Below are 26,061 nucleotides of genomic sequence, written 5' to 3' on the forward strand. Positions count from 1 at the left end.
ACCCATTGTACCACTTTTAGGATATGGCAATATCCGACTACCACCAGTCGCCTAGCAAGGTGTCAAAAACTTGATGACCAAAAAAAAAAAAAAGGAAAGGAAAAAAGTGATAAAGTACAGGTAGTCCTCGACTTACAACAGTTCGCTTAGTGACTGTTCGAAGTTACAATGGCACTGAAAAAAGTGCCCACCAAGCCACAGCCGAGCAAGACACCTGCCTGCCCACCCGGCGGCACTCTTCCTCCTGTCCGAGGTTTTCATTGTTGTGAGCATTTCTGTTGAGGATTGGCAGCAGGGGTGGGGTGGGGAGGGTGTTTGGTTTTTATTCCCCCCATCTGCTGGGTGGTTGCAGCAGGTTTTGGTCACTTTACAAGACCCTGGGACACTGTGACCGTCATAAATATGAACCAGTTGCCAAGCATCTGAATGTAAATCACAAGACCCTGGAGAGGCTGCAACATTCCAGCTGATCGGCGCTTCTTCTGGGCTCAGCAGAAGTGCCAGGATCAGCGCCGAGCTCCATGTGGAGCCTGGCGCTGATCCTGTCGCTTCCACTGAGCCCTGACAGCCCTGCAGCTCCAGCGATCTCTCGCTCAGGCTTGTGCGGTGCTGCCACCGGTTCAGCTCATTCCCCTCCCCTGCTACCATTTTTCTAGGATGGTCACGTACCACCTGCCAGGTGCCAGTGTACCACAGGTGGTACCCGTACCACTGGTTGAAAAGCCCTGCAATAAACCATCAATTGGGAGCTTCGACCAGTAGGAGCCGGGATCAAGCAACAAACTAAGCCAAAATCAAGCTAAACATATGCCCTCACAGTGTGGCATTGTTTCAGATCACTTGTCTCCTCAAACATTTAAAATACTTGCTCAAATCAACCAAACACCATTTGCTATCAGTGTTACGTCCCTTAACATAATCCAGGTTCCAATGCAAAATAGTCCTTAATTTTTTTCCTATCCCCTACCAGAGCATGGATCCACATCTCCGCCCAGGTTTTGAGCAAAGGTTTTAATTTCAGCAAAATGCATATCGCTATCCCATAATCTCTTTCGCTTTTAAAACAGGGAAATAACCCCCGCCTCTCTCCACCACCTATGACCAAAACGGAAATGCTTTGCTTTTGTGATATTGCCTTTGTTTATGATCAACATTTTCGTTGCTTGCTTCTAATAATCTCATATTAATTTTTCCCCAATTTGCTTTCTAAATTATTTTGCAGCTATTCCTCTCCGCTCCCACAGTATGATTCAAGGTGATGACGATGCTGTCTGTGACTTCTCATTTTGCCTCTCTGTGTGTTTATTTTATTTCTCCTCTCCAGTTGCAGTGTGTGTAGATGTTGTCGTGCGTCTCCAGTCTTTCCGCCTTCTGCTGTAGACTTCCCTCTTTTGTCTCCTTGTTGTCTTTAGTATTGTGCTTTAGAAATTTGTTCTGTAACTCATATCATTGGTCTGATAATGACTTAGATGGTCACTAACTCTTAATGTCATTTATACAAACTCTGCATGAAGAAAATCATTGTCTGGTGTCCAGGAGGGTTGATAGACAAGTTAGTTGACGGGGGGAGGGAGGGGTCCTGGGCATTTCGATCACAAATACTAGAGGAATTGCTAAAGTCTGTTATCTGGTGGAATTTGCCAGTGAGGATCTATGGAAGACGTTTCACGAGAAAGAAACTGTTCTAAAATAACCAACAATCAAACTGCAGCTTGCTTCGGCAATCTTTTTAGCTAAAGGACCACGGTCTTACATTACAGGTACTTGTTGAGCTTGACAAATCAAGCCAGGATCGGCTCTTAACCATGTCCGTATTCTAGCACCAACCGTGTCGTTTAAGCAAATGGTCAGAAAGAATTGTTTAGCACAGGGCTTTTCAACCTTTTCACCCATTGTACCACTTTTAGGATATGGCGACATCCGAGTACCACCAGTCGCCTAGCAAGGTGTCAAAAACTCGATGACCAAAAAAGGAAAAAAGTGATAAAGTACAGGTAGTCCTCGACTTACAACAGTTCGCTTAGTGACTGTTCGAAGTTACAATGGCACTGAAAAAAGTGCCCCCTCAAGCCACAGCCGAGCAAGACACCTGCCTGCCCGCCCGGCGGCACTCTTCCTCCTGTCCGAGGTTTTCATTGTTGTGTGCATTTCTGTTGAGGATTGGCAGTGGGGGTGGGGTGGGGGGTGTTTGTTTTTTATTCCCCCCCATCTGCTGGGTGGTTGCAGCAGTTTTTGGTCACTTCACATGACCCTGGGATACTGTGACCGTCATAAATATGAATCAGTTGCCAAGCATCTGAATGTAAATCACAAGACCCTGGAGAGGCTGCAACATTCCAGCTGATCGGCGCAGCAAAAGCGCCAGGATCAGCGCTGCTTTCCAGCTGATTGGTGCTTCTTCAGGGCTCAGCAGAAGCACCAGGATCAGCGCTGAGCTCCACCTGGAGCCTGGCGCTGATCCTGGCTCTTCCACTGAGCCCTGACAGCCCCGAAGAAGCGCCGATCAGCTTGAAAGCGGCACTGATCCTGTCGCTTCCGCTGAGCCCTTACAGCCCTGCAGCTCCAGCCATCTCTTGGTCAGGCTTGTGCGGTGCTGCCACCAGTTCAGCTCATTCCCCTCCCCCGCTACCACTTTTCTAGGATGGTCACGTACCACCTGCCAGGTGCCAATGTACCACAGGTGGTACCCGTACCACTGGTTGAAAAGCCCTGGTTTAGGAAACTCACTCAAAAAGCCTTCAGGCCTTGCAAACTTAGGAGTTTTGTTGATTAGACTAAACAAGCCAAAAGGGAGCCGTTTAAAAATAAGCTGAGTTCTTGGGACATGTCAAGGTTTGGGAAGGGAAGACAATTCTCTTTGAGACAACGTCCTGATGCACTGCGTGTCCTGGGGTGGACTCCCCAAGAGTGAAAGAGAAGTTCTGAGCTGTCCAGAGTTGCTTAGGATGGGCAGCCATCTAAATCAGCGGTTCTCAACCTATGGGTCGCAACCCCGTTTGGGGTCGATCGACCATTTCACGGGGGTCGCCAAGCAAGGCTGTCCGCCATTGTTTTCCCCTTTTCCGGCGGGTGCCTTACCTCCCTTGAGCTGGGCCAGCTGGTGGTCGGCCTGCTCTGTCTCTGCCGCTTGCCAGCTATGCTTCGGCTGGCGCAGGGGGCGGAACCACGCATGCACGGCGCTCCCGGGCAGGGAAAGTCCTTGACTTACGACCGGTTGGGTAGTCCTCGACTTACGACCGGTTTAGTCCTCGACTTACGACTGGTTTAGTCCTCGACTTACGACCGGTTGGGGGGTCACGGCATTAAAAAGGTTGAGAACCACTGATCTAAATCTTTTGAGGAAATAAAGAAATCACTTTCCTGGCATAGGGGAGGAAAACCAGGTTGGAGCCTCAGGGCAAAAATTAATACACATGCGACAAATTGGCAATGTACTCCCGGGCAGAAGATGCACCAGATTTTAGAGCGATTTTTGGTTTTTTGGCATGCTTCCATCTCTGTAAAATCAATGTCAATCCAAAATCTATTTTTTTAAAATAAAAATAAAAATCAAGAATTTGAAGGAAGCAGCTTTTTAATCTGCAATCACACCGAGATTTTAGGCCTGGAAATGTGGAAAGGATAGCTAATTAAAAAACGAAACAAAACCTGCTTTAGGATAAGGTGCCAGGCAAGTTAAGGTAGCAAGAAACGAACAAACTAACCCAGAGCAGTTTAAAGTATCCTTTGAAGTAGGCAAAATGAAAGCTGCAATTATTTTGTAAAGGCAGCTCTAAGGGCGAATGGACTAGGGCAGGGGTAGGCCACCTTGGCTCTTTTATGACTGGTGGACTTCAACTCCCAGAATTCCCGAGCCAGACATGCTGAGGGGAAAGAGAAGTTTCAAAGCTGAGCCATGCTGGCTCAGGAATTCTGGGAGTTGAAGTCCACGAGTCATAAAAGAGCCAAGGTGGCCTACCCCTGCGCTAGGGAAACTAGTTGCTTTCTGAAGAACCATATGGAAGTGGTCTGCCATTGCTTTCATAGGAGCTCTTGTGACCTCTTTCAATAAATGGTATTTAATTTCAGCAGAGACTTGAGGGCTAGATGGACCTCACCGCAAATGAGCTTCTGATTGCGTCCCATTCCGTTTGAGAAGTGTGAAGGGAACACACAAGGCTATAACTTGGTCTTGGAGCATCATACCTCTGCCAGATCAAATTTTGAGAAAAACTCATTCTCAGCTGCACTGCCCTATCCTGTCTGGCTCATTGGTCCATCAACCTGCCTGATCTTCAGGCTGGACTAGGGTGAGACCTGGAGGACGGACACCAGGAAATCCTGGAGGAACTGCAGGCTAGCCTGGGAAGGTGACGGTCAGTCTTGAAGATGGCAAACTCCTTTCCTAAGTGTTGTTTATCACTAAGGAAGCCCACTTGGATGCCCACAAAGCCACCAGGAGCTACGCTTGACTCAAGGAGGCCTTATTTTTGTCCTCTAATCTCCGCAGAATTGCAAGAATTTTTCAAAAGAAAGCCGGAACATCCCCCATGGGATCGAAGTTGGCTGCTTTCTTTAAGAAACCAACTACGAGGAACTCCAGTAGAACAACACCAAGTTTGGGTTGAAGAGGAGAGATTTTAAGGAAAAAAGAAAGGAGACAGGTTTTTCGGCCCAAAGCCTTTTTTAAATTTTATTTTTAGGGGAAAAAGTGTCACGCCTGCACGTTGCTCCGATAGTTTCTGAAGAAATAGAATGTAAAGAATGGTTAAATGATTAATGGCTCAGGCTGATAGGGCGTGAGTCATACACTGATATTTTCACGATAGGAGGGGCTGTGCAATCCTTAGCCATGATATCATGCAATCGTGATCAAAATAGGGGGGGGAAAGCTGTTCCTCCTCCAAATAATCTCTCATGCAAAGAATTATTTGTACCCTTTGCTGGGAAAACAGCTGCCCCAAAGCCACCCAGGCCCCTGCAGTTTTATCCAAATTCAGCCGTCTTGGTCTTGGCTGCTCCCGGGAGCAGAGAGGTGAGCTCAGTTGTCCCTGAGTAGACCTGCACCCAAATGGTGCCCATAAGTGCCAGCTGTTCGCAGAAAGCATTTCCTTCTCAGTGCAATCAGGTTGGGTGTTAAGAGATCTTGTGCCCCGTGCCAGCTTCTCCTGACGCTGCCCCCATTTCCTCTTCCAGTTTCCTGGTCAGCTTTATGGTGGACGCCCGGGGAGGCTCCATGCGCGGCAGCCGCCACCACGGCATGAGGATCATCATCCCGCCACGCAAGTGCACGGCTCCCACCCGCATCACGTGCCGCTTGGTGAAGAGAGCCAAGCTGGCCAGCCCGCCACCCATGGTTGAAGGAGAAGGCTTAGCCAGCCGGCTGATTGAGATGGGGCCTTCCGGGGCACAGTTCCTAGGGTAAGTGGCCCTCCGGGCTGATCGCCCGAGTTGCTTTTCCTCCTTCGTCGGTTGTCTTTCCTATCGTGATCGCCCTCCCGAGTCTTCGTGGATTTGTTTGTGACGTGTGCTGCTTCAGCAGAGGCCAACTCCCTGTAGAGCCTAGAGCAGGGGTAGGCCACCTCGGCTCTTTGATGACTCGTGGACTTCAACTCCCAGAATTCCTGAGCCAGCCATGCTGAGGGGAAAGGGAGAGGTTTCCAAGCTGAGCCATGCTGGCTCAGGAATTCTGGGAGTTGAAGTCCACGAGTCATAAAAGAGCCAAGGTTGCCTACCTCTGGCCTAGGTCTAGGCCACTTTATGACTCGTGGACTTCAACTCCCAGAATTCCTGAGCCAGCATGGCTCAGTTTGGAAGCCTCTCCCTGTCCCCTCACCATGGCTGGCTCAGGAATTCTGGGAGTTGAAGTCCACGAGTCATAAAAGAGCCAAGGTTGCCTACCCCTGGCCTAGAGGGAGTTCCTCTTGAACAGGTGGGACGGAAGGAGGAAAGGAGGCCATTCAGCAGAGACCTCCCTCTCTCATGGGGGTCAAATCAGGCTTGGTAGTACTACCCACTCATGTGCAGAGCAGTCCATGCCCCAAACCCACCCACCCCACCCCATCTCTCTAAAGAAACACGCTGTTCCACCTTTCCTTCTTCCTTGAGTGTTGCTCACCAAGAGTAGGAGAAGAATTAACCTGCAGATAAGCCTACGGTAGCCGTCAATCCATCCACCAATATTTCTCAATGGTAGAAAGGTTCCTATCCTGATAACCTCTGGCTCCTAACTTCCCCCTCTTGTTTTTCCTTCCTGCTGCATGGATGCTACTAGTAAACTGCATCTTCCCGCCAATCCTCCCCCTTTAAATGAGGGCGAGAGCCTGATTAGCCGAGTCCTGCAGCTTGGGCCTCAAGGGACCAAATTCACTGGGTAGGCTCTTTCTAAGCAAAGATATCCAATGCCTGCGGTTCTTTTCTTCCTCGTTTTCGGTTTTGACTTGCTTTTTTCTTTTCTTTCTTTTCTTTCTTTCTTTCTTTTCTGGTTTTTGTGTTTTGATCATGCCCATCTCTTTTACGTTCCCCACGACAGTCAACAGCAAAACAGCAACAGCTTTGGTTTAAATATCACAGGCAGTGGAAACCATAGTGGCTTGATTGGCAGTCTTGACACGGCTCCTGTCCAGCTGACACTGGTGTGCTTCGAGCATGTTGGAATTCGCAGCAAGCCTTTCTGCTTTCATACGTTCTGTGCTTTTTCTTCATTTTTTTTTTTTTTAGAATAGCTTTTTCTTACGGTCTCGGCTGCGTTGGAAAAAAGAAAGGTCCGCCCCAAAGACGTGTTTGTTTTAATCTTGCGGATAGAATTCTTGGCGAGGCTTTGAGGTCAGTTTGTGGAAGAAGAAGAAGATGGCCCAAATTGGGTCATTTTCAGCAAGCAATATTCATAATACAAGGGCGGCCCAGATTCAGATCTAAGATGGGGTCAGGCCAAAGGAACCAAGAATGGCTCTGATTCAAAGCAAAGAAACGTTGAGTAGTTTCTTCACTGTTGCTCGTCAGTAGACAGAGTCTTGCCAGGCTAAAGCACTTATCCGCAAGGCTATTAGATATACCCTGCAAACTGGTGGGCGGGGGTCTGCCTTCGCCCTTTTCCTTCATACCAAAGACGCCAAGCTTCTTTGTCTCCTTGTTCCCTGGGAAAAGCCCCCTCCAGCTTCCTTGCCAAGACCTATCAGGACACTATAGTCAAATTCTCTGGAGAAGACCCAGTTGGGAAGACGCTCCTCATTGTTTGGGTTGGTGCAGTGATAGTGAACCTTTTAGAGACCGAGTGTCCAAACTGCAACCCAAAACTCACTTACTTATGTATCGTCGGGTGCTGGGTGGCCTTGGCCCATTGGGTGGGTGTGGCCTTGGCCCATTGGGTGGGCATGGCCAATTGGGTGGATGTGGTCAATCGGGTGGGTGTGGCCCATTGGGTGGGCATGGCTGCAGTGGTAACGGCAGATTGGGCGGGACTAAAAAGTTCAATCAATTCCAACTTTGTGAGATTTTTTTTTCCCCGCGAGAAGTTGAAATTGACTGATTGATTGAACCTTTCTTTTTTTTTGCACACGGCGGCGGAGACCTAAAGCGAAAAGGTTTTATAAAACCCAGCTGAAGGCTTAGGACTGGGGCGACGGTGCGCGTGCCCACAGAGAGGGCTTTGCGTGCCACCTGTGGCACACGTGCCATAGGTTTGCCACCACGGGGTTACTGCAAGCGTTGCAGGCTGCACATGGAAGCCGAACTCAATGAAATGGGCTTGGTTTGAACAATACTTAAGGCTACCAAACCCCTGTTCCCCAATTAAAACTTTAAAAAAAATTATGTAGATATTTAAGTTGCCTGGGGAAGCTTGTATGAGTGTGATTGCAGCCAGGCAGTCCTTGAAAGGACGAGGCGTGGCAGGTTGACTAATCCTATCAGCAAAGGAGGATCTCCTGTTCCCTATATGAAATGCCTCGCTGTCTCCAATCTAGCTCTTCCATATCTAGTTGCATATCTCTACACACACACTCTTTTAAATGTTTATAAATTAAAAGTATATAGAATTTATACTTCTATACGTGCGTGTCTCTAGTTTACACGCATTTATGTTTAGAATTGACACACGGGCGCTGCCCATTTGCAGTCATCTGAAAAGAATTCATATTTAGAATCGTTGAACTCCTTAAATATGTTGACAGCTGGTATTCCACACTGGTGGAACTTAATCTACCCTGCTATTCCAAGTCGTGTGTTGAGCCCCTGTTCTACCTTCCCTGTGAGTTTTGTTTCTATTCATGGACATGGCTGTGTGGGCTTTATCCAGCCAACAGAGATTGCATTCAGAAAGTAATTGTTGTTGTGTTTCAGTATTTTGTACACGGGGAGTGCCGAGTTAAAGTTAGATTACCAAACGCAGCAGCCCTTGGAGATGCTGCTGCTTTTCTTCCAATCACGTAATTTGGATAACAAAATAAGAAAAGGCACAATTTATGTAGAGTTAAAAATCTTTCCACTTCATGGCATTAAGCATGTAAATAATAAAATCAGTGGGGTGAAAGAGCCGAAATTAATTGGAGGATGTCCTAACTGTCCCTCTTAAAAATGCTGCTGTTTCTAATGCCATAGCTGGAAACGCAGACGAAAACCTGTGTCCCATTCCTGCTTATTTATTGAGTGTTCACTGCCTTTTTCTCAGCATGGTCAGCTGCTCTGTGGTGGTAAAATACGATTGTTTCCCACCGATAAAGCTTTGTAAGAAATTACCGGAATATATGAAAGCTGCACAATCCACAAAGGCCTACCTTTCTGTGATTAAATTTTTCATGTAGAAAATAAAGAAGGGTGCCTCTGCTTAGTTTTCCACACTGGTGTTTGCAATTCTGGGCAGAAGGCTCAGAGTTGTGATGTCTGTTACTTAGAGGGGGTTGGAAAAGAGGGACAGGATTTAACTAATTCAGGGTGTGCATACAGCTATGCAGGATCGCTGTGTTGTGTGACTCGGCAAATTGCCTGCTTTTTGATACTTGGGAAAAGATCCAGAGGGGTGGGTTGTATGCAGCTGATCGCTTGACTAACTTACAAGTAAGTTACAACAGTGGCAGACAGGGGTATCCTAAGTGTATGGTCAAAAAAAAGAGAAGAGAGCAGACATGATGTTGTGGTAGCGGGAGCTTTGACGACAGCATGGTAGCCTCCATCTTGACTTTTCTGATCATGTCCTGCAGACACCCCTTCCCAAGATGGAGCTGCTCTGCTACAGCCATCACCCCATGGCAGAGTTCCTACTCGGCGTACTGTAGTCTATTGGAAAATGGCCCCAGAAGGGGAAGCAGAACCTGGCCAAACACTCGTGGCTGGTCCAACCCCAAAATTTAATTCCAGTTTGCCGAGACGTCCAGTTTGCCGACGCGGCCACCATGGACGTTTGGAAGGCGAGCTCTATCTTCCACGTCCAGTTTTGCTTCGTTGGGGACCCTGGAAAGGGTCGAAAGTCACCCTGTAGGGGCGACCAGCAAGGAGGGGATCCCCGCTTGATCACGGAAGAGCGGTAGCCCTTCCGTTTGATCCGGGGCAGCCCTCCAAACCAAAATTTAATTTTAATTGTCCAAGAGTTCTTCTTGAGCCAGGACTGGTCTTAGGGTTTTTTTTTTCTATCACAGAATTTTAATGGTGTAAGCCTCACATATTGTGTGAGTTGGGTGGCCATATAAATGTGTCGAGTAAATAAATCTCAGGGTTGTCAAATAGCTTCGGAGGTTGGAAAACATCTCCGAGTAGAAGCTTGCCCATTTTCCCCCTTCTCAACCATGTTCAAGCCTCATCTTTTCTATAAAACCAGCAGGAGATTCGTCTTGTGGGAGAGTCGTCTTGTGGGAGAGAGAGTCGCCAGAAAATTTAATAAATAAATACAAACGAACAAATAAATAAATATAAGGAACGGGAGGAAAACGGGATCCCAAAACGGGTGATCGGTCCCTGATAGCCCAGTCCAGGATGTGGTTATTATGGAACGAGTCTCCTGGAACTCCGTAGGACTTAGGCATCCCATGGCATCTTCGGCTTTTTAGTGGCAGTCATTCCGTTGTCTGATTTCATCTCGCGCCTTTTGCTGAGGCAGCTCTGCTCTCCATCCAAGAAGAAAGAGTAGCCTGTCTGCAATGTGGCTCTTCTTTTGAGATGCTGTTTTGCAGGGAGGGTTTCTTTCTCAGCAAAGGGAAAAATCCGTGGGCCGCAGCACAAACCACCTTCTTGAGACTTGCACAGCCTCTCCCTGCTCCCCTTCGGTGCAGTTCCTAGGCTGGGCAGAAAAGAGAGCCCTCTTTGTCATCCTTCTTTGTGTCATCCCTCTTTGGAGAGAATTTTTGGAGGCACAGAGTGAAAAGCATCTCTTTCTCCCCGTCTCCTTCCCTCCCTCCCTCTCCCTCCCTCCCTTTGTTCTCCCTCCCTCTCCCTCTTTCTCTCCCTCCTCCTTTCTCCATCTCCCTCCCTCTCTCCCTTTCCCTCTCTTTCTTTTCCCTCCCTCTCTCCTTCCCCCTCTCTTCCTCTTTCTCTGTCTCCCTCTCCCTCCCTCTATTTTTCTCTCCTTTTCCTTTCCTCCCCTCCTCTCTCCTTCTCCCTCTCCCGCGCTCTCTCTCTTTCTCCCTCTATCGCTCTCTGTCTCTCTCCCCGTCTCCCTCCCTCCCTCCTCCCTCCCTCCCTCTCTCTCCCTCTCCCTCCCTCTTTCTCTGTCTCCCTCTTTCTTTCTGTCTCCCTCCCTCTCCCACCCCCTCTCTCTCTTTCTCTCTGTCTCCCTCCCTCTCTCTCTCCTTCTCTCCCCATCTTCCTCTCTCTTTCCCTTTCCTTCTCTTCTCCCTCCATATTACTCCCTCTCTCTTTCCTCCCCCTCCCTCTCTCCCTCTTTCTCTGTGTCCCTCCCTCTCTCCCCTCTCCCTTTCTCTTTCTCCTTCCCTCTCCTTCTCCCTCTCCGTCTCTCTCTTCTCCCTTTTTCTCTCTCTCTCTTCCACCCTCCCTTTCTTTATACATCTCCCTCCCTCTCTCTCCCATCTCCCTTTCCCTATCTTTCTTTCCCCTTCACATCCCTCCTTCTCTCTCTCTCCTCGCTATCTCTCTCCTTCTCCCTCTCCTTCTCTCCCCATCTCCCTCTTTCCCTCTCTTTCTTCTCTCTCCCTCTCCCTCTCCTTCCTCTCTCTTCCTCTTCATCTCCCTCTCTCTTTCTCTCTTTTTCTCTCCCTCTTTCTCCCTCTATCCATCTCTCTCACTTTCTCCCTCCTTCTATCTCCCACCCTCCCTCTTCTGTCTCTGTTTCTCTGTGTCTGTCTGTCTGTCTGTCTGTCTGTCTGTCTGTCTGTCTGTCTGTCTCTCTCTCTCTCTCTCTCTCTCTCTCTCTCTCACACACACACACACACACTAACCCCGAGTAAGTTTTGTACTTTGGATAAGGGCAGGATCAGCCCTCTCTCTGTTTGCATAGTCAAAGACATCCATCTGTCCAGTTATCGGTCTCATAGGCATCCATCTAACCCTGTACTCCACAAGAGATAAAGCGAAATGGGAACTCTTGGGAGTTACTAAGCAAAGTGGTGGCCTCTGTGGCTCCAGCAATATCCGTGGCCAAGAAGGGGAGAGAGAGCTGGGACAGTCTCAACAGGAGGCCAGGCAAGTACTGGGTAAGATTCCCAGTCCTTTGGGTTCTGCGCACCATGTTTTTTTTTCTTTTCACGCTTGCCCAAAGCAGAAGAAATTATGAATGCAGAATATATATATATATATATTGTCACATTAACATCCATTGCATGACGTAGAGCAGCTCAGGTGCTTTCCTTCAAACTGGCGTTGTCTCGGCCGATCTTTCTCGCCAGGTCACGTCTCCCGATTATGGCCTCTTTCTGCCTAAGCAGCTTCCAACAGTTTCTTTTCGTTTGCTTGTGTGTATTTCTGTAACTTCTCGTTTTCGTATGAATCGACCTTTGCCAGCACTCCCGTGTTTGCTTCCCCCCTTCTCCCCAGTTTGGCGTCGGAGTGAATCAAACGGTCACTTGCAGGACAAGCGGGAAAGGTTTTGTGGCTTTGCCCGTTGTTAATTGCTTGCAACCGGATGACCTAACGGAGCTCTCGTCCCTGAGGACCCGTGGAAAAATAACTGCCCGTCGGTAGCCATCCAGCCTCTCAATGGCTTTTCTCTTTCTTTGATGCAGCCCGGTTGTGGTGGAGATCCCCCATTTTGGATCGATGCGGGGAAAAGAACGAGAGCTGATCGTGCTGCGGAGCGAAAACGGGGAGACCTGGAAAGAGCACCAGTATGACAGCAAGCACGAGAACCTCACGGACATCCTGAACGGCATGAATGAAGGTAACTGCGCTCGCCTTGCAAACATCCCTGGCCCGAATGGAGGCGGTGCAAGAATGAATGAATGAATGAATGAAAATAATAATAATAGTAGTAGTAGTAGTAGTAATAATAATAGTAATAATAATACTAAAGTTGGAAGGGACCTTGGAGGTCATCTAGTCCAACCCCCTGCTCAGGCAGGAAACCCCACACCATTTTGGACAAATGGCTGTCCAGTTTCTTCTTAAAAACTTTCAGTGTTGGAGCATTCACCGCTTCTGGAGGCAGGTTCCACTGGTTAATTGTTCTAACTGTCAGGAGGTTTCTCCTTAGTTCTAGGTTGCTTCTCTCCTTGATTAGTTTCCATCCGCTGCTTCTTGTCCTGCCTTCAGGCGCTTTGGAGAATAGCTTGACTCCCTCTTCTTTGGGGCAGCCCCTGAGATATTGGAAGACTGCTATCATGTCCCCCCTCGTCCTTCTTTTCATTAAACTAGACATACCCAATTCCAGCAACCGTTCCTTATATGTTTTAGCCTCCAGTCCCCTGATGATGATGATGATGATGATGATGATGATGATGATGATGATGATGATGATGATGATGATGATGATGATGATAATAATAATGATAATGATAAAGTTGGAAGGGACCTTGGAGGTCATCAAGTCCAACCCCCTGCTCAGGCAGGAACCCTACACCATTTCAGATCAATGGCTGTCCAGTCTCTTCTTAAAAACTTCCAGTGTTGGAGCATTCACCGCTTCTGGAGGCAGGTTGTTCCACTGGTTAATTGTTCTCACTGTCAGGAAGTTTCTCCTCAGTTCTAGGTTGCTTCTCTCCTTGGTTAGTTTCCATCCGTTGCTTCTTGTCCTGCCTTCAGGCGCTTTGGAGAAAAGCTTGACTCCCTCTTCTTTGGGGCAGCCCCTGAGATATTGGAACACTGCTATCATGTTCCCCCTCGTCCTTCTCTTCATTAAACTAGACATCCCCAATTCCAGCAACCGTTCCTTATATGCTTTAGCCTCCAGTCCCCTAATCATCTTTGTTGCTCTTCTCTGTACTCTTTCTAGAGTCTGTATAGTCCTTACCATTGGGACCATTGAGGAAAGTGGGGAAGATTTCCTTGTACAGATTTCCAGCAGAAACAAAGGATGACCCTTTGACCATCACAATCTAGTCTTATAGTTTTTCCTATTGTTTTTTTTTTTTACCACTTTTGACATTTTTGTTAACACGGTGCTGATATTTTATTTGTTTAATATTTTTGTTCTGCCTGCAACAGGATAGGGCTCGCTAAGCAGCACAGTTGTTCTCTAATGCTTCTGGTTTTATCCCTGGATCATTGCTGTTCTTCTGACTTTTTTTCAGGCCTTTTTTTTTTCAGGCCATGTGCTCATATGAATCCCTGCTTGGGGAGTCTCCAAGAATCTCTCTGTGGGAAAGGTATCCTTCAAAAGAAGAAATTGCTAAATAAGCATTATACCTGCTCTCAGATGCACTCCCAGCTCTCTGGTGCTTTGCTGTCTGCTATAAATATTCCCCTCCCTTTTGCCTTTTTTTTTTTAATGTTAAAGCCAACATGGTTTTGCTGAGTAAAACACCATCTGCTGGCCAAGATAGATATTAAAAGGGACCGAGACATCAAGCAGATTCAGAATGTGACTCTCTTGATCTAGCAGATGTTGCTGGAGGACAGTCAGAAATCAGAAAGAGTCTGGCAGACTACAAATGTTATTATTAAAAGGCTCGGAATTTTTTTTTTTTAAATAAGCTTGTGCATTTTCAACCATTTAAGATTTATTTGGACATTGGGCATTGCTATTGAACGTGCTTGTCCGGAGATTTGGAATCAAAAGAAAGCGATTTTAAGCTGCAAATCCTTCTTTTTAATGTTTGCCGGTGTATTATGATTGTTGAAGAATACGGCTATACTTTTTAAGTTTTAACTATAAATTGTTCATTTACCATGATGTAAAAAAGATGCTGAGACTCTGGAAAGAGTACAGAGAAGAGCAACAAAGATGATCAGGGGACTGGAGGCTAAAACATATAAGGAACGGTTGCTGGAACTGGGTATGTCTAGTTTAATGAAGAGAAGGACGAGGGGGGACATGATAGCAGCCTTCCAGTATCTCAGGGGCTGCCACAAAGAAGAGGGAGTCAAGCTTTTCCCCAAAGTGCCTGAAGGCAGGACAAGAAGCAATGGATGGAAACTGATCAAGGAGAGAAGCAACCTAGAACTAAGGAGAAACTTCCTGACAGTGAGAACAATTAACCAGTGGAACAACCTGCCTCCAGAAGCGTTGAATGCTCCAACACTGGAAGTTTTTAAGAAGAGACTGGACAGCCATCTGTCTGAAATGGTGTACGGTTTCCTGCCTGAGCAGGGGGTTGGACTAGATGACCTCCAAGGTCCCTTCCAACTTTATTATTACTATTATTATTATTATTATTATTATTATTATTATTATTATTATTATTATTATTATTATTATTATTATTACTACTACTACTACTACTACTACTACTACTACTACTACTACTACTACTACTACTACTTGGGGAGAAAAATTAATTACACTGTAAATTAATTAGCACATCGGCTCCGGAGCCATATTTAATTCTTGCCTGACTCAAAAGTTCAACCAATCGCATTCTGAGAAAAGAATTATAATAGCAAGCTTTGAAATAGGAACAGAAGTGCTTGTAAAACTAAAACCTGCATGCTTCAAAGTTGATTCGGAGAGGTTTGAGCGGGAGGCTGACAAGAGTGAAGGGATTCTCTGGGGAGGGGGGGAAATTCTCCGTGAAGATGAGTCTGGACCGTTTTCCTTTCTTAGAGATGGACAGCGTGGAAGAGCTGGAGAAGAAACGGATCTGCAGGATCGTCACCAAGGACTTCCCTCAGTATTTTGCGGTGGTCTCGCGAATTAAGCAAGAGAGCAACCAGATCGGGCCAGAAGGAGGCATCCTAAGCAGCACCACTCTGCCTCGGGTCCAAGCTGCTTTCCCTGAAGGCGCCTTGACAAAAAGAATCCGTGTGGGCCTCCAGGTAAGGGAGCTTCTTGTCTTGAGAAACCCCATGGAGGAGAAGCTTCAGATCAGGGCCTGGCTGGATCCATTCGGGCCCAACAGAACAGCAGTCCCATTTCTGCACATCCTTCTGAGCCAAGTTGGATCTTGGTGAACAGACAAGGCAGGGACTTCTTTCTTTCTTTCTTTTTTAAATATATACTGCTCAAAAAAATAAAGGGAACATTTTAACATGGAACTGAAGGGGTTTGCGTTCCCTTTATTTTTTTTGAGCAGTATATTTTATTAGATTTTATATGGGTAGGGAAAAGGTGGGGTCGGTGCGGGTACAGGAAAATCGGGATAAAGGGGACAGGGTGTGGATAACTACAGTAAATACATAATTCAGCGAACAAGCTGTCGTCCGGGTCTTCATATTGAATATTATTGTTTATATAATACTAGACATTTATAAGAATAAATCGGATTGATTAATGTTAGTTAGAATATGATTATCCTATTGTTAACCCTGTGATTAGCTCTGGGAAGTGAGGGGGGAGGGGAGGGAGGGTTTTGGAGAGGGAGCAATTATATTGTAAAACTTTTATAAAACTTTTAATAATAAAAAAAAGAATAAATCAGTATAGTTACAACTGACATTTGGTAAAACACTAATATTCCTTTAAATAATTAACATAGTTGATAGCATAACAGCTATTTCCAATCATCAACCTTAATACTTAATATAATAAAGCTCTAAAATCTCTTCTTATTCTAACGTGTTTCAACCCACTGATAAAATTTTCCCCAGGTTTTATAAAAGATTGAATCTTTTTTCTCCTTCATCTCTAACGTTAATCTGGCAGGACTTCTTTCTTGACCTCCCATGGAGAGAGGCTACAGCTGTTCTCCAGTCCTCTCTCTCAACCCTAAAAGTCCCTTTTAACATTTTATTAACCTTTTGGGTCTTATCTAGCCTCTCAACTCTATTCAGGATAAAATGAAACAGTATCTTAACATTTTATTAACCTTTTGGGTCTTATCTAGCCTCTCAACTCTATTCAGGATGAAGTGAAACAATATCTTTTATTGTATCAACACACAGATAGAAATTTTTTGTTCTGTCACCCCAAAGAGGCTTCCTTTAGATTCCCCCATTTGGTGGTGAAACTGATTTAATTTACAAGAAGTGAATTAAAAAGGGGGGCCAGGCATTAATCTGCATTCATTGGACCTGATATCTGTCGCGAATGTTTATCCTTAAAGCTGAATTCAGGAAAGTTTCACATCTCCTACAGAAATGATACCATACCTGCTGTTTTTGAGGCCCTGGAATGATGTTTCATGGATCTGGAAAAGCGAATGTCATATTCTAGACCAGAGGTAGGCAACCTTGGCTCTTTTGTGACTCGTGGACTTCAACTCCCAGAATTCCCGAGCCAGCCATGCTGAGGGGAAAGGGAGAGGTTTCCAAGCTGAGCCATGCTGGCTCAGGAATTCTGGGAGTTGAAGTCCACAAGTCATAAAAGAGCCAAGGTTGCCTACCCCTGGTGTAGACCAATCCTCTCCATATGGGTCAGACTACAGTCCCCATCATCCCCCCCACTATCTGAATACAATGCAGTCTCTACTCCTACCTATTGGGGTATTTCTACATGGCTGCTTTCAGACATGTCTACTGTAGCTATTTTCCATTGCTTTCCTCAAAAGGTTTTCTCTCCCTCCCGCCCCCCCATATACACACCATCTACTCCACGGCCCTGGGATTTCCTAATAAGCAAGGTCTGGGGCGGAGTGAAAAGACACCCCACTCTTTAGCCACAGAAGCACCCTAGGGATTTTGGGCCTGTTGGTTCCACCTAATCCAGGGGTAGGCCACCTTGGCTCTTTTATGACTCGTGGACTTCAACTCCCAGAATTCCTGAGCCAGCGTGGGGGAACTATGGCCCCCTCATGACTTGTGGACTTCAACTCCCAGAATTCCTGAGCCAGCATGGCTCAGCATGGAAACCTCTCCCTTTCCCCTCAGCATGGCTGGCTCGGGAATTCTGGGAGTTGAAGTCCACGAGTCATAAAAGAGCCAAGGCTGCCTACCTCTGGTCTAGACTGCAGTGAACAACGTGCATCTCCTGTTTGACTGTATTCTCAGTATGGATTTTTTTTAGGACATTAAGAACTGTGTACTTCTCATACCTGGGGGATGACCCCAAAATTTATTCTAGAATCCTGGAAAAATAAATCCCTTGTGAGATTGCAACTAGGCCTTTAAGATTCAGGACTTTGGGGGCAACTTGGCCAGATCACAAGAAGTCCTTTGTTCAAGACACTCGAGCAAGTGACAGCAGGCAGGAGAAATCAATGTATTTATTTAAAACGTTTCTTAAGCCCATATATTTATTGGGTGGTGTCATGGCTATCAAAAACCATCCTGAGATAACCAGTCCCATGTTGTGGCTCACAGATATTGTAATAATAATAATAATAATAATAATAATAATAATAATAATAATAATAATAATAATAGTAGTAGTAGTAGTAGTAGTAGTAGTAGTAGTAGTAGTAGTAGTAGTAGTAGTAGTAAAGTTGGAAGGGACCTTGGAGGTCATCTACTCCAACCCCCTGCTCAGGCAGGAAACCCTATATCATTTCAGACAAATGGCTGTCCAGTCTCTTCTTAAAAACTTCCAGTGTTGGAGCATTCACCGCTTCTGGAGGAAGGTTGTTCCACTGGTTAATTGTTTTAACTTCAGGAAGTTTCTCCTTAGTTCTAGGTTGCTTCTCTCCTTGATTAGTTTCCACCCGTTGCTTCTTGTCCTGCCTTCAGGCGCTTTGGAGAATAGCTTGACTCCCTCTTCTTTGGGGCAGCCCCTGAGAGATTGGAACACTGCTATCATGTCCCCCCTCGTCCTTCTCTTCATTGTATGTTCACTAAGTTGCTGAGATTTGAGCTTAGCTTATATGAATATGTTGAGTGAGTTTGACAGGACAAGGCCTGTCAAAATGAGCCTTCTCATTTTGGAAAAAAAAAAGGACAACTCGCTTTTTCTGGAAATCAGTGCCTATAGCCATTTAAAACTCTTTCTGGAATTAATACTAGGCTCAACCAGTACAGGACGAAATGGTTAAGAAGATCCTTGGCAACAAAGCCACCTTCAGCCCCATTGTCACCGTGGAGCCCAGAAGGAGGAAATTCCATAAGCCCATCACCATGACGATTCCGGTGCCACCCCCCTCAGGGGAAGGAGTGACCAACGGGTACAAAGGCGACACCATACCCAGCCTTCGACTGCTGTGTAGCATCACAGGTGAGACCCAGCAGGGCTCCTGCATTTCCCTTAGGGCAGTGGTGGCGAACCTATGGCACGGGTGCCAGAGGCGGCACTCGGAGCCCTCTCTGTGGGCACGCACGCCGTTGCTCCAGTCCTAGGCCTTCAGCTGGGTTTTATAAAACCTTTTCGCTTTAGGCCTCCGCCGCCGTGTGCAAAAAAAAAAAAAAAAGGTTCAATCAATTTCAACTTCTCGCGGGAAAAAAAAGATCTTGCAAAGTTGGAATTGATTGATTGAACTTTTTAGTCCCACCCAGTCTGCCGTTACTACCACAGCCATGCCCACCCAGTGGGCCACACCTACCCAATGGGCCACGCCCACCCGGCACTCGACGATGCATACGTGGGTTTTGGGTTGCAGTTTGGGCACTCGGTCTCTAAAAGGCTCGCCATCACTGCCTTAGGATGACCGCAAACCCTCCGGCAGCTTCTTCCAATGGTTGTGTGACCCGGGTTAGTCTTGGGTGCCTCAAGCGGCTTCTCCCCAGCTCCACCACGACTGGAGTGAGCAGGATGGGCAGAAGCTGATCTGCTTGCTTGGTTAGAACTTCAGGCCAACTCAACACATTCACCTCCGCTGGGAGGCTGGAAGGAGAAAACAGAAACTCTATAAGAAGTCTGCTGAATTCTTAATGAACAACGTCTAGATTTTTCTGTGTTCCTTTTGAAAATTCCTGACTGAAGCTTTTAACCTTTGATGCACATTTTTTTCCTTTCAGCAGAAATCTGATTAAACAATTTGCTAAACAGTATTTAAAACATTTTTTCATTTTTGGAGTAAAAGAATCTCAGAATATCTCTCTCTGTCTCTCTGTCTCTCTCTCTCTCCCCATTATCTATCTATCTATCTATCTACATCCATCCATCCATCCATCCATCCAATCTCACTCGCTCCCTCCCTCCCTGTCTGTCCGTCCGTCCGTCCGTCCGTCCATCCGTCCGTCCGTCCATCCATCCATCCATCCATCCATCCATCCATCCATCCATCCATCCAATCTCTCTCTCTCTCTCCCTCCCTCATTCCCTCCCTCCCTCTCTATCATATCTATCTATCTATCTATCTATCTATCTATCTATCTATCTATCTATCTATCTATCTATCTATCTCTGTCCGTCCGTCCTTCCGTCCGTCCGTCCGTCCGTCTATCTATCTATCTATCTATCTATCTATCTATCTATCTATCTATCTATCTATCTATCTATCTATCTATCTATCTATCTACCTACCTACCTACCTACCTACCTACCTACCTACCTATCAGAGGCGTAGCGTGGGGGGTGCAGGGGGGCCCGGCCGCACCGGGCGCAACATCTGGGGGGGCGCACTCGCACTCGCAGCTCTCTGCCCCTGCCTGGCTCACTCACTCTCTCTGCAGTGCTGGCTGTGTGAATCCGATCCGAGCCGCCGGGTCGCCGACGCCGCCCACTGTGGAGGGGGGGATGCCTTGCCCCGGGTGCTGACAACCCACGCTACGCCACTGCTACCTATCTACCTATCTATCATCCATGCACAAAAGTCTCCAGACTTTTTAGGTGTCCTTACTGTGTGTTGCTCTCGGAAGTTACCCAGAGACCATATTTAGCAACTGTTTGATTCTCTTTGTTTTAGCATCTCCTTAGTCAGCTACCCTTATTTCCAGACTGGGGCTGGGTCCTCCCAAGAGGCACCTCCCAGAGACTCATGTATGTTTTCTCTCCCAGGCCAAGGTCTGTTTTCATCCTCCACAGGCAGGGAGGAAAACCATTAGTGGCTTCCATCTGAAACAGTAGACCGGGAGTCCAGTGCTAAGGGATTTGGGAGCTCGTAACCTTTGGCTCAGACCAAAGCCCAATTCCAGACTGGGCCAAAAAGCTGAGATTCTTTCTTAAAAGAAGTACGTGTCTTTTTTTTTTTCTCCGTCAGGAGGCACTTCACCAGCGCAATGGGAGGACATCACGGGGACCACCCCCCTTACTTTTGTGAACGATTGTGTCTCCTTTACAACCAACGTTTCAGCCAGGTAGGACAAAGAGCAAAAAGCAGACTGCCTTCATCCTCATCTGGAAACGAAAGATCAAATTTACTAATCACATTTTTTATAGCTGCCCGTTTCACAAAATGCAATTCCAGATGACGACAACGATTCTGACTGGTTTTCTTCAAAGAGCTCATCAGCTGCATTCCTTATTCCTATTTTTTTTCCCCATACCAACAACCCTCTGGGGTAGATAGAGAATGGCCCTAAATGACCCAAGCAGCTCTCATGAACTGCAGCTCCATTACTTATAAATACCCATTAGAAAAGCACATCTTCCTTCCCCTGTCCTGACCACTTTCTACAGAGGGACGATGGAGAGCATCCTGTCATACAGCATCACAGTCTGGTTTGGAAGCATCACTGCTTCAGGCAGGAAGGCGGTCCAGAGAGTGGTGAGGACGGCCGAAAAGATCATTGGCCGTTCCCTCCCTCCCATCCAGGACATAGCACAGAAGCGCTGCTTGAGCAGGGTCCGCAAGATTATCTGGGACACTACACATCCTCTCCATGACCTGTTTTCCTTGTTATCTTCTGGGAGGAGGGGGCTTCGTGGTATCCGTAGCAGAACATCCAGATTCAGCCATAGTTTCATTCCATACAGCATTAACCTTGCGAACTCTCAAGCTTCCTCCTTCCGTTATATATTCAAGATGGACAGTATTTAATATATATTTGTTACATATATGTAGGGGTATGGGTCTATACATATGTTGTACATAGTATGTTTAGGTGTATGTCATGTATGTGTTTCACTTTGAGAGCGGGCAACTAAATTTCATTTTTGATGTGTGCCGTTGTGCCCACAGTAAAAAAAAAAATGACAATAAAGGTTATCTTAATCTCTTAACATTGCCATTTGTTGCTCCTCTGTGTACAGAGCACTTAAAAAGCAAGCCATCATCCAAGGTTGCAACTCTGATTTTAATAAGCTTCCTGTGCAACAAGGTGCAACTGAAGTGAACGCATGTGATAAGAGAAAGAAAGGAAACATAACTCTGTATACAGTAGTGGCCAAAATTGTGGAAACCTTTTGGGAAAAGTGTATTTTTGAGGTTTGATGGCTAATAACATCACTTTTTGGGGGGGAGTAGTACCATAAAATTATATATCAATGGAAAGATAATTTAAATCAAGAACGTAACGCAACATAGTTTGTTCAATTATCTGTACTGTATTCTATGAAAAGTTATAGCCGAATAACCAGAAAAAGGAAGCACAACTTGCTTAGGTTGATCTCAGGTAGCTTTCCTTCATCTGATTGTAGCCAATGAGCATGAGTGTTTAGAGAGCCAATCGGGTGTCCTCTTGTTTTGGCCATGAGCCAATCGGATCACAGTAGGATTCAGTGATTGATGTCCTGTATTGAAGCTGAGAGGAGGACATTGGTCAGTGTGTTATGTGATCACTATCCAGTTGGTTGGGGTTTTTTTTCTTTCATTGAGTGAGCTTGTAAAACATAATAAAATTAAAGTCATGGTGCAAAGAGTGGACTGGTTGCCCAGAAAGCAATGTAAAATAGTATTTATTAAGTGAACAACGCTACAGTTATAAAGAAATTAGGAGAAAAATGGGTGGAAACTTAACCAAAGGTGGCATTTCTATTGTACACTTTTCCCAAAAGGTTTCCACAATTTTGGCCCCTACTGTAGTTTGTACGCCTCCAGCTTTGGGGAAAAACATCTGAAAGTAAACTAAAAATCCAAGAAAAACTGTGGGGCTCTTGGTATACATTCAGGACACATTATTCTAATTGAGACAGATAATGATTATAGAGGAAGAGTCGTAATTTGATTGGTACTCCAATGGGATATTTATTTTGTTCATGTCCTTATGAACTAGTTGTATGAAAATGAACTGTTTATCCCTATCTCTCTGTCTAATCTAGTCTCTTTCCCTTTCCCCTCTCTAGATTTTGGCTAGCAGATTGCCATCAAGTTCTTGAAACGGTTGGGTTGGCCACACAGCTATATAGGGAATTGATATGTGTCCCTTACATGGCCAAGTTCGTCATTTTTGCCAAAACAAACGATGCGGTGGAATCCAATTTGCGCTGCTTCTGTATGACAGATGACAAAGTTGACAAAACGCTGGAGCAGCAGGAGAATTTTGAAGAAGTTGCAAGAAGCAAAGATATTGAGGTATTTGTGGTTTAACAGCAAAGGTCTTCGTGATAATCATAGGCCAGTGATGGCGAACCTTTTAGAGACCGAGCGCCCAAACTGCAACCCAAAACCCACTTATTTATCGCAAAGTGCCAACACGGCAATTTAACCTGAATACTGAGGTTTTAGTTTAGAAAAAACAACTCATACATTAACATCTTTGGTCTTAAAAGAAAAAAAATACAATAACAAAACTTTCAATGATACAAACAACTTTTTATTGAAAGGTAAAAGGTTTGCATTTGGCATGCTTTTGAACAATTAATGTGATTTCTGCCGTTGTATGCATGCTGATAATTTGTCTAACCTTAGCTCATGCTTTGTCAGTTTGAGAGCAACACATGCAGCACTCAGGTCATCTGTTAGTCTGTTTCTGGTGTCAGATTTGATATAATTCAAATCTGAAAACAGCTGCTCACAAGCATAAGATGATCCAAACAAAGTAAGGAAAGCAATCCCAAGTGCTTTCATTGACTTAAAATTATTTGGCAGAGAATTCCACACTTTAAGGATTTCATTTTCAGAACTAACTGTGCTGTCCTTTGTCATTCTTGTTTTCGCAGGATTGCTCTCAACAAGAGCGTGGCACGCTTTGGCTCTGTTTTCGCCAGGAAGGAGCTTGAGAAATGGCTTTTTCCTGCGAAAACTTAGCCAAAGAGCGAAGGGTGCGTGCCCACAGAGAGGGCTCTGAGTGCCCCCTCTGGCACACGTGCCATAGGTTCGCCACCACTGTGACATAGACTGTGGGCGAGCCTTTCAAAATGTATCGAATATGACATGAAGCCTGTGCAGATCAGCCTTGGTTTAATTCAGTTCCAACCAAAGGCACATCAAAAGCATGTAGCCTGCCTCATAAGAGCCTGGAAGAATAAGTTCGCCAAGTGGGATACTTCCTATTTATCGTAATTCTTTGGACATTAATCCAATTGGTTGTTTTTTTTCCCCTCCCAACAGGTTTTGGAAGGAAAACCCATTTATGTGGATTGTTATGGAAATCTAGCTCCTTTAACCAAAGGAGGACAACAGCTTGTATTTAATTTTTATGCTTTCAAGGAAAATAGACTGCCATTTTCTATCAAGGTAAAAGCCACGGCTGCCGTAGGATCGGGGGACAAAGCTCTTGTGAACTGACAATTGGAAGGAGAGGCTTGGGGTACTTCTGGTGATGGCTCTCTCCATGTGCCATCACTCTCTTCACACGAACCTCTTAGGGGAGATGGGATGGTGACAGGCCACTAAGGCATGGGATGAATTTCCTGCTGATGGTTGAGCTGCTTTCCAGCAGTTCCTCTTAGCTCCCTAACTGAAGACCAGCTGCCGCTCTTTGTGTGCATCCCTGCACCGAGACACAATCTGGATTGTTGGTTTGGCGTTCAAAAGGTTCTTTCCAGGTGTTCACCACCACCTCTGGAAACGGCGAGTCTGGAAATGGCCAAGATCTTTCTGGTGCCCCCAGATTGATAGCTTTTAGGTGGCCTTCCTGGCCCCGTTCCTGATGGTGTGAAATAGCTGCCATCCCTGATTCTAAGGAGTATTACTCATGACGGGTGCTCGTTTCTTAAAGGGCAACAGCCACGTAAGCCTGTGGCGAAGGAAAGGGGGGCATCAGGGAAAACGCTCCCAAACTTTGGCCAACTCCTGCAGCTTTATGAAGCTAGGACAACTGAGGGACCTCGTGGTTGCTGTCCCAGCGTTGGACTTTGGCAACCTAGAGTGGGAAGCTAATGTGTACCGTAGGGCAGGGTTTTTCAACCTTTTCACCCATTGTACCACTTTTGGGATACGGCAATATCCGAGTACCACCAGTCGCCTAGCAAGGTGTCAAAAACTTGACCCCCCCAAAAAAAAGAAAAAAGAAAAAAAATGATAAAAGTACAGGTAGTCCTCGACTTACAACAGTTCGCTTAGTGACTGTTTGAAGTTACAATGGCACTGAAAAAAGTGCCCCCCAAGCCACAGCCGAGCAAGACACCTGCCTGCCTACCTGGCGGTGCTCTTCCTCCTGTCCGAGATTTTCATTGTTGTGAGCATTTCTGTTGAGGATTGGCAGCGGGGGTGGGGTGGGGGGGTGTTTGGTTTTTATTCCCCCCGTCTGCTGGGTGGTTGCAGCAGGTTTTGGTCACTTCACATGACCCTGGGACACTGCGACCGTCATAAATATGAATCAGTTGCCAAGCATCTGAATGTAAATCACAAGACCCTGGAGAGGCTGCAACATTCCAGCTGATCGGCGCTTCTTCTGGGCTCAGCAGAAGCGCTAGGATCAGTGCTGAGCCCCAGCTGGAGCCTGGCGCTGATCCTGGCGCTTCCACTGAGCCCTGACAGCCCTGCAGCTCCAGCCGTCTCTCACTCAGGCTTGTGCGGTGCTGCCACCGGTTCAGCTCATTTCCCTCCCCTGCTACCACTTTTCTAGGATGGTCGCGTACCACCTACCAGGTGCCAGTGTACCACAGGTGGTACCCGTACCACTGGTTGAAAAGCCTTGCCGTAGGGGCATAGATGGGGATCCTGTCTTAGTATGTGTTCAAAGGAACTCCTTCTATTCTCAAAAAAATATTCCCGGAGGGTTCTTCTTTCGGTTAAATGGGCAAACTAAATGTAGGTGAAATGCAAAGTAGAGCCGTCCTTTCCAACCGACCTCTGTTGTCTTATTGACTTGTAGATCAGAGACACCAGCCAAGAGCCTTGTGGCCGCTTATCCTTTCTCAAAGAGCCAAAGACAACAAAAGGTCTGCCCCAGACGGCCGTTTGCAACTTGAACATCACTCTGCCAGCACACAAAAAGGTACAGCCCCGGAGACAACGTGGCCGCTTAGTAGCCCCGGTAGCAGCATTAAGAGTTAGTACCTGCTACCCAATAGGAACGACCGTCTTGCGCTCAGGTTAAGCCAGCCTTTCTACGTCGTAACTCTTTTCATGTCTGCAGAAAGTAGAAGTGTGGAAAACATCCCAAGTTCAAAATGATGTCCTGGCACTGAGTGATTCTGAGCTCAAAACTTTTGGGGGGACTCGGCATGTTTTGCACTCTTTCAGCAGGAAGCATTTTAAAAATTCCCAGTTACGGTTGTTTCTGTTTTGTTTTTTTTTTAAAAGGCTGGGAAACTTCCTTCCCAGGTCCTGCTTCCGCTTAGAGTTCCTAGACTTTCTGCTTTTAGGAATGTCGTGTGTTGATTTGCATTTGACGTAGAGTTTTGTTTGTTAACCTGTTTTTTGTTGTTGTTGTTGATATTGGTTTGCTTTGTCTATTATGAATTAGCTTGCA

General features: G+C 46.2%; 1 protein-coding gene across 1 annotated transcript in view; it reads left to right on the top strand.

Moving 5' to 3' along the window:
- The window catches only part of ANK3 (ankyrin 3), a gene marked incomplete at its 5' end in the record, with an annotated part of 147,572 nt that overhangs the window by 80,524 nt on the left and 40,987 nt on the right, over positions 1-26,061 (top strand). The window contains 9 exon segments of the mRNA XM_029284794.1: positions 1,223-1,255; positions 5,176-5,400; positions 12,147-12,301; positions 15,122-15,333; positions 18,391-18,598; positions 20,523-20,619; positions 22,547-22,775; positions 23,754-23,879; positions 25,462-25,584. Of these exon segments, the coding sequence (XP_029140627.1) occupies positions 1,223-1,255; positions 5,176-5,400; positions 12,147-12,301; positions 15,122-15,333; positions 18,391-18,598; positions 20,523-20,619; positions 22,547-22,775; positions 23,754-23,879; positions 25,462-25,584 (1,408 nt within the window).

Source organism: Protobothrops mucrosquamatus, unplaced genomic scaffold, assembly GCF_001527695.2.
Source record: "Protobothrops mucrosquamatus isolate PMUCROS unplaced genomic scaffold, P.Mucros_1.0 scaffold953, whole genome shotgun sequence".
Classification (NCBI taxonomy): domain Eukaryota; kingdom Metazoa; phylum Chordata; class Lepidosauria; order Squamata; family Viperidae; genus Protobothrops; species Protobothrops mucrosquamatus.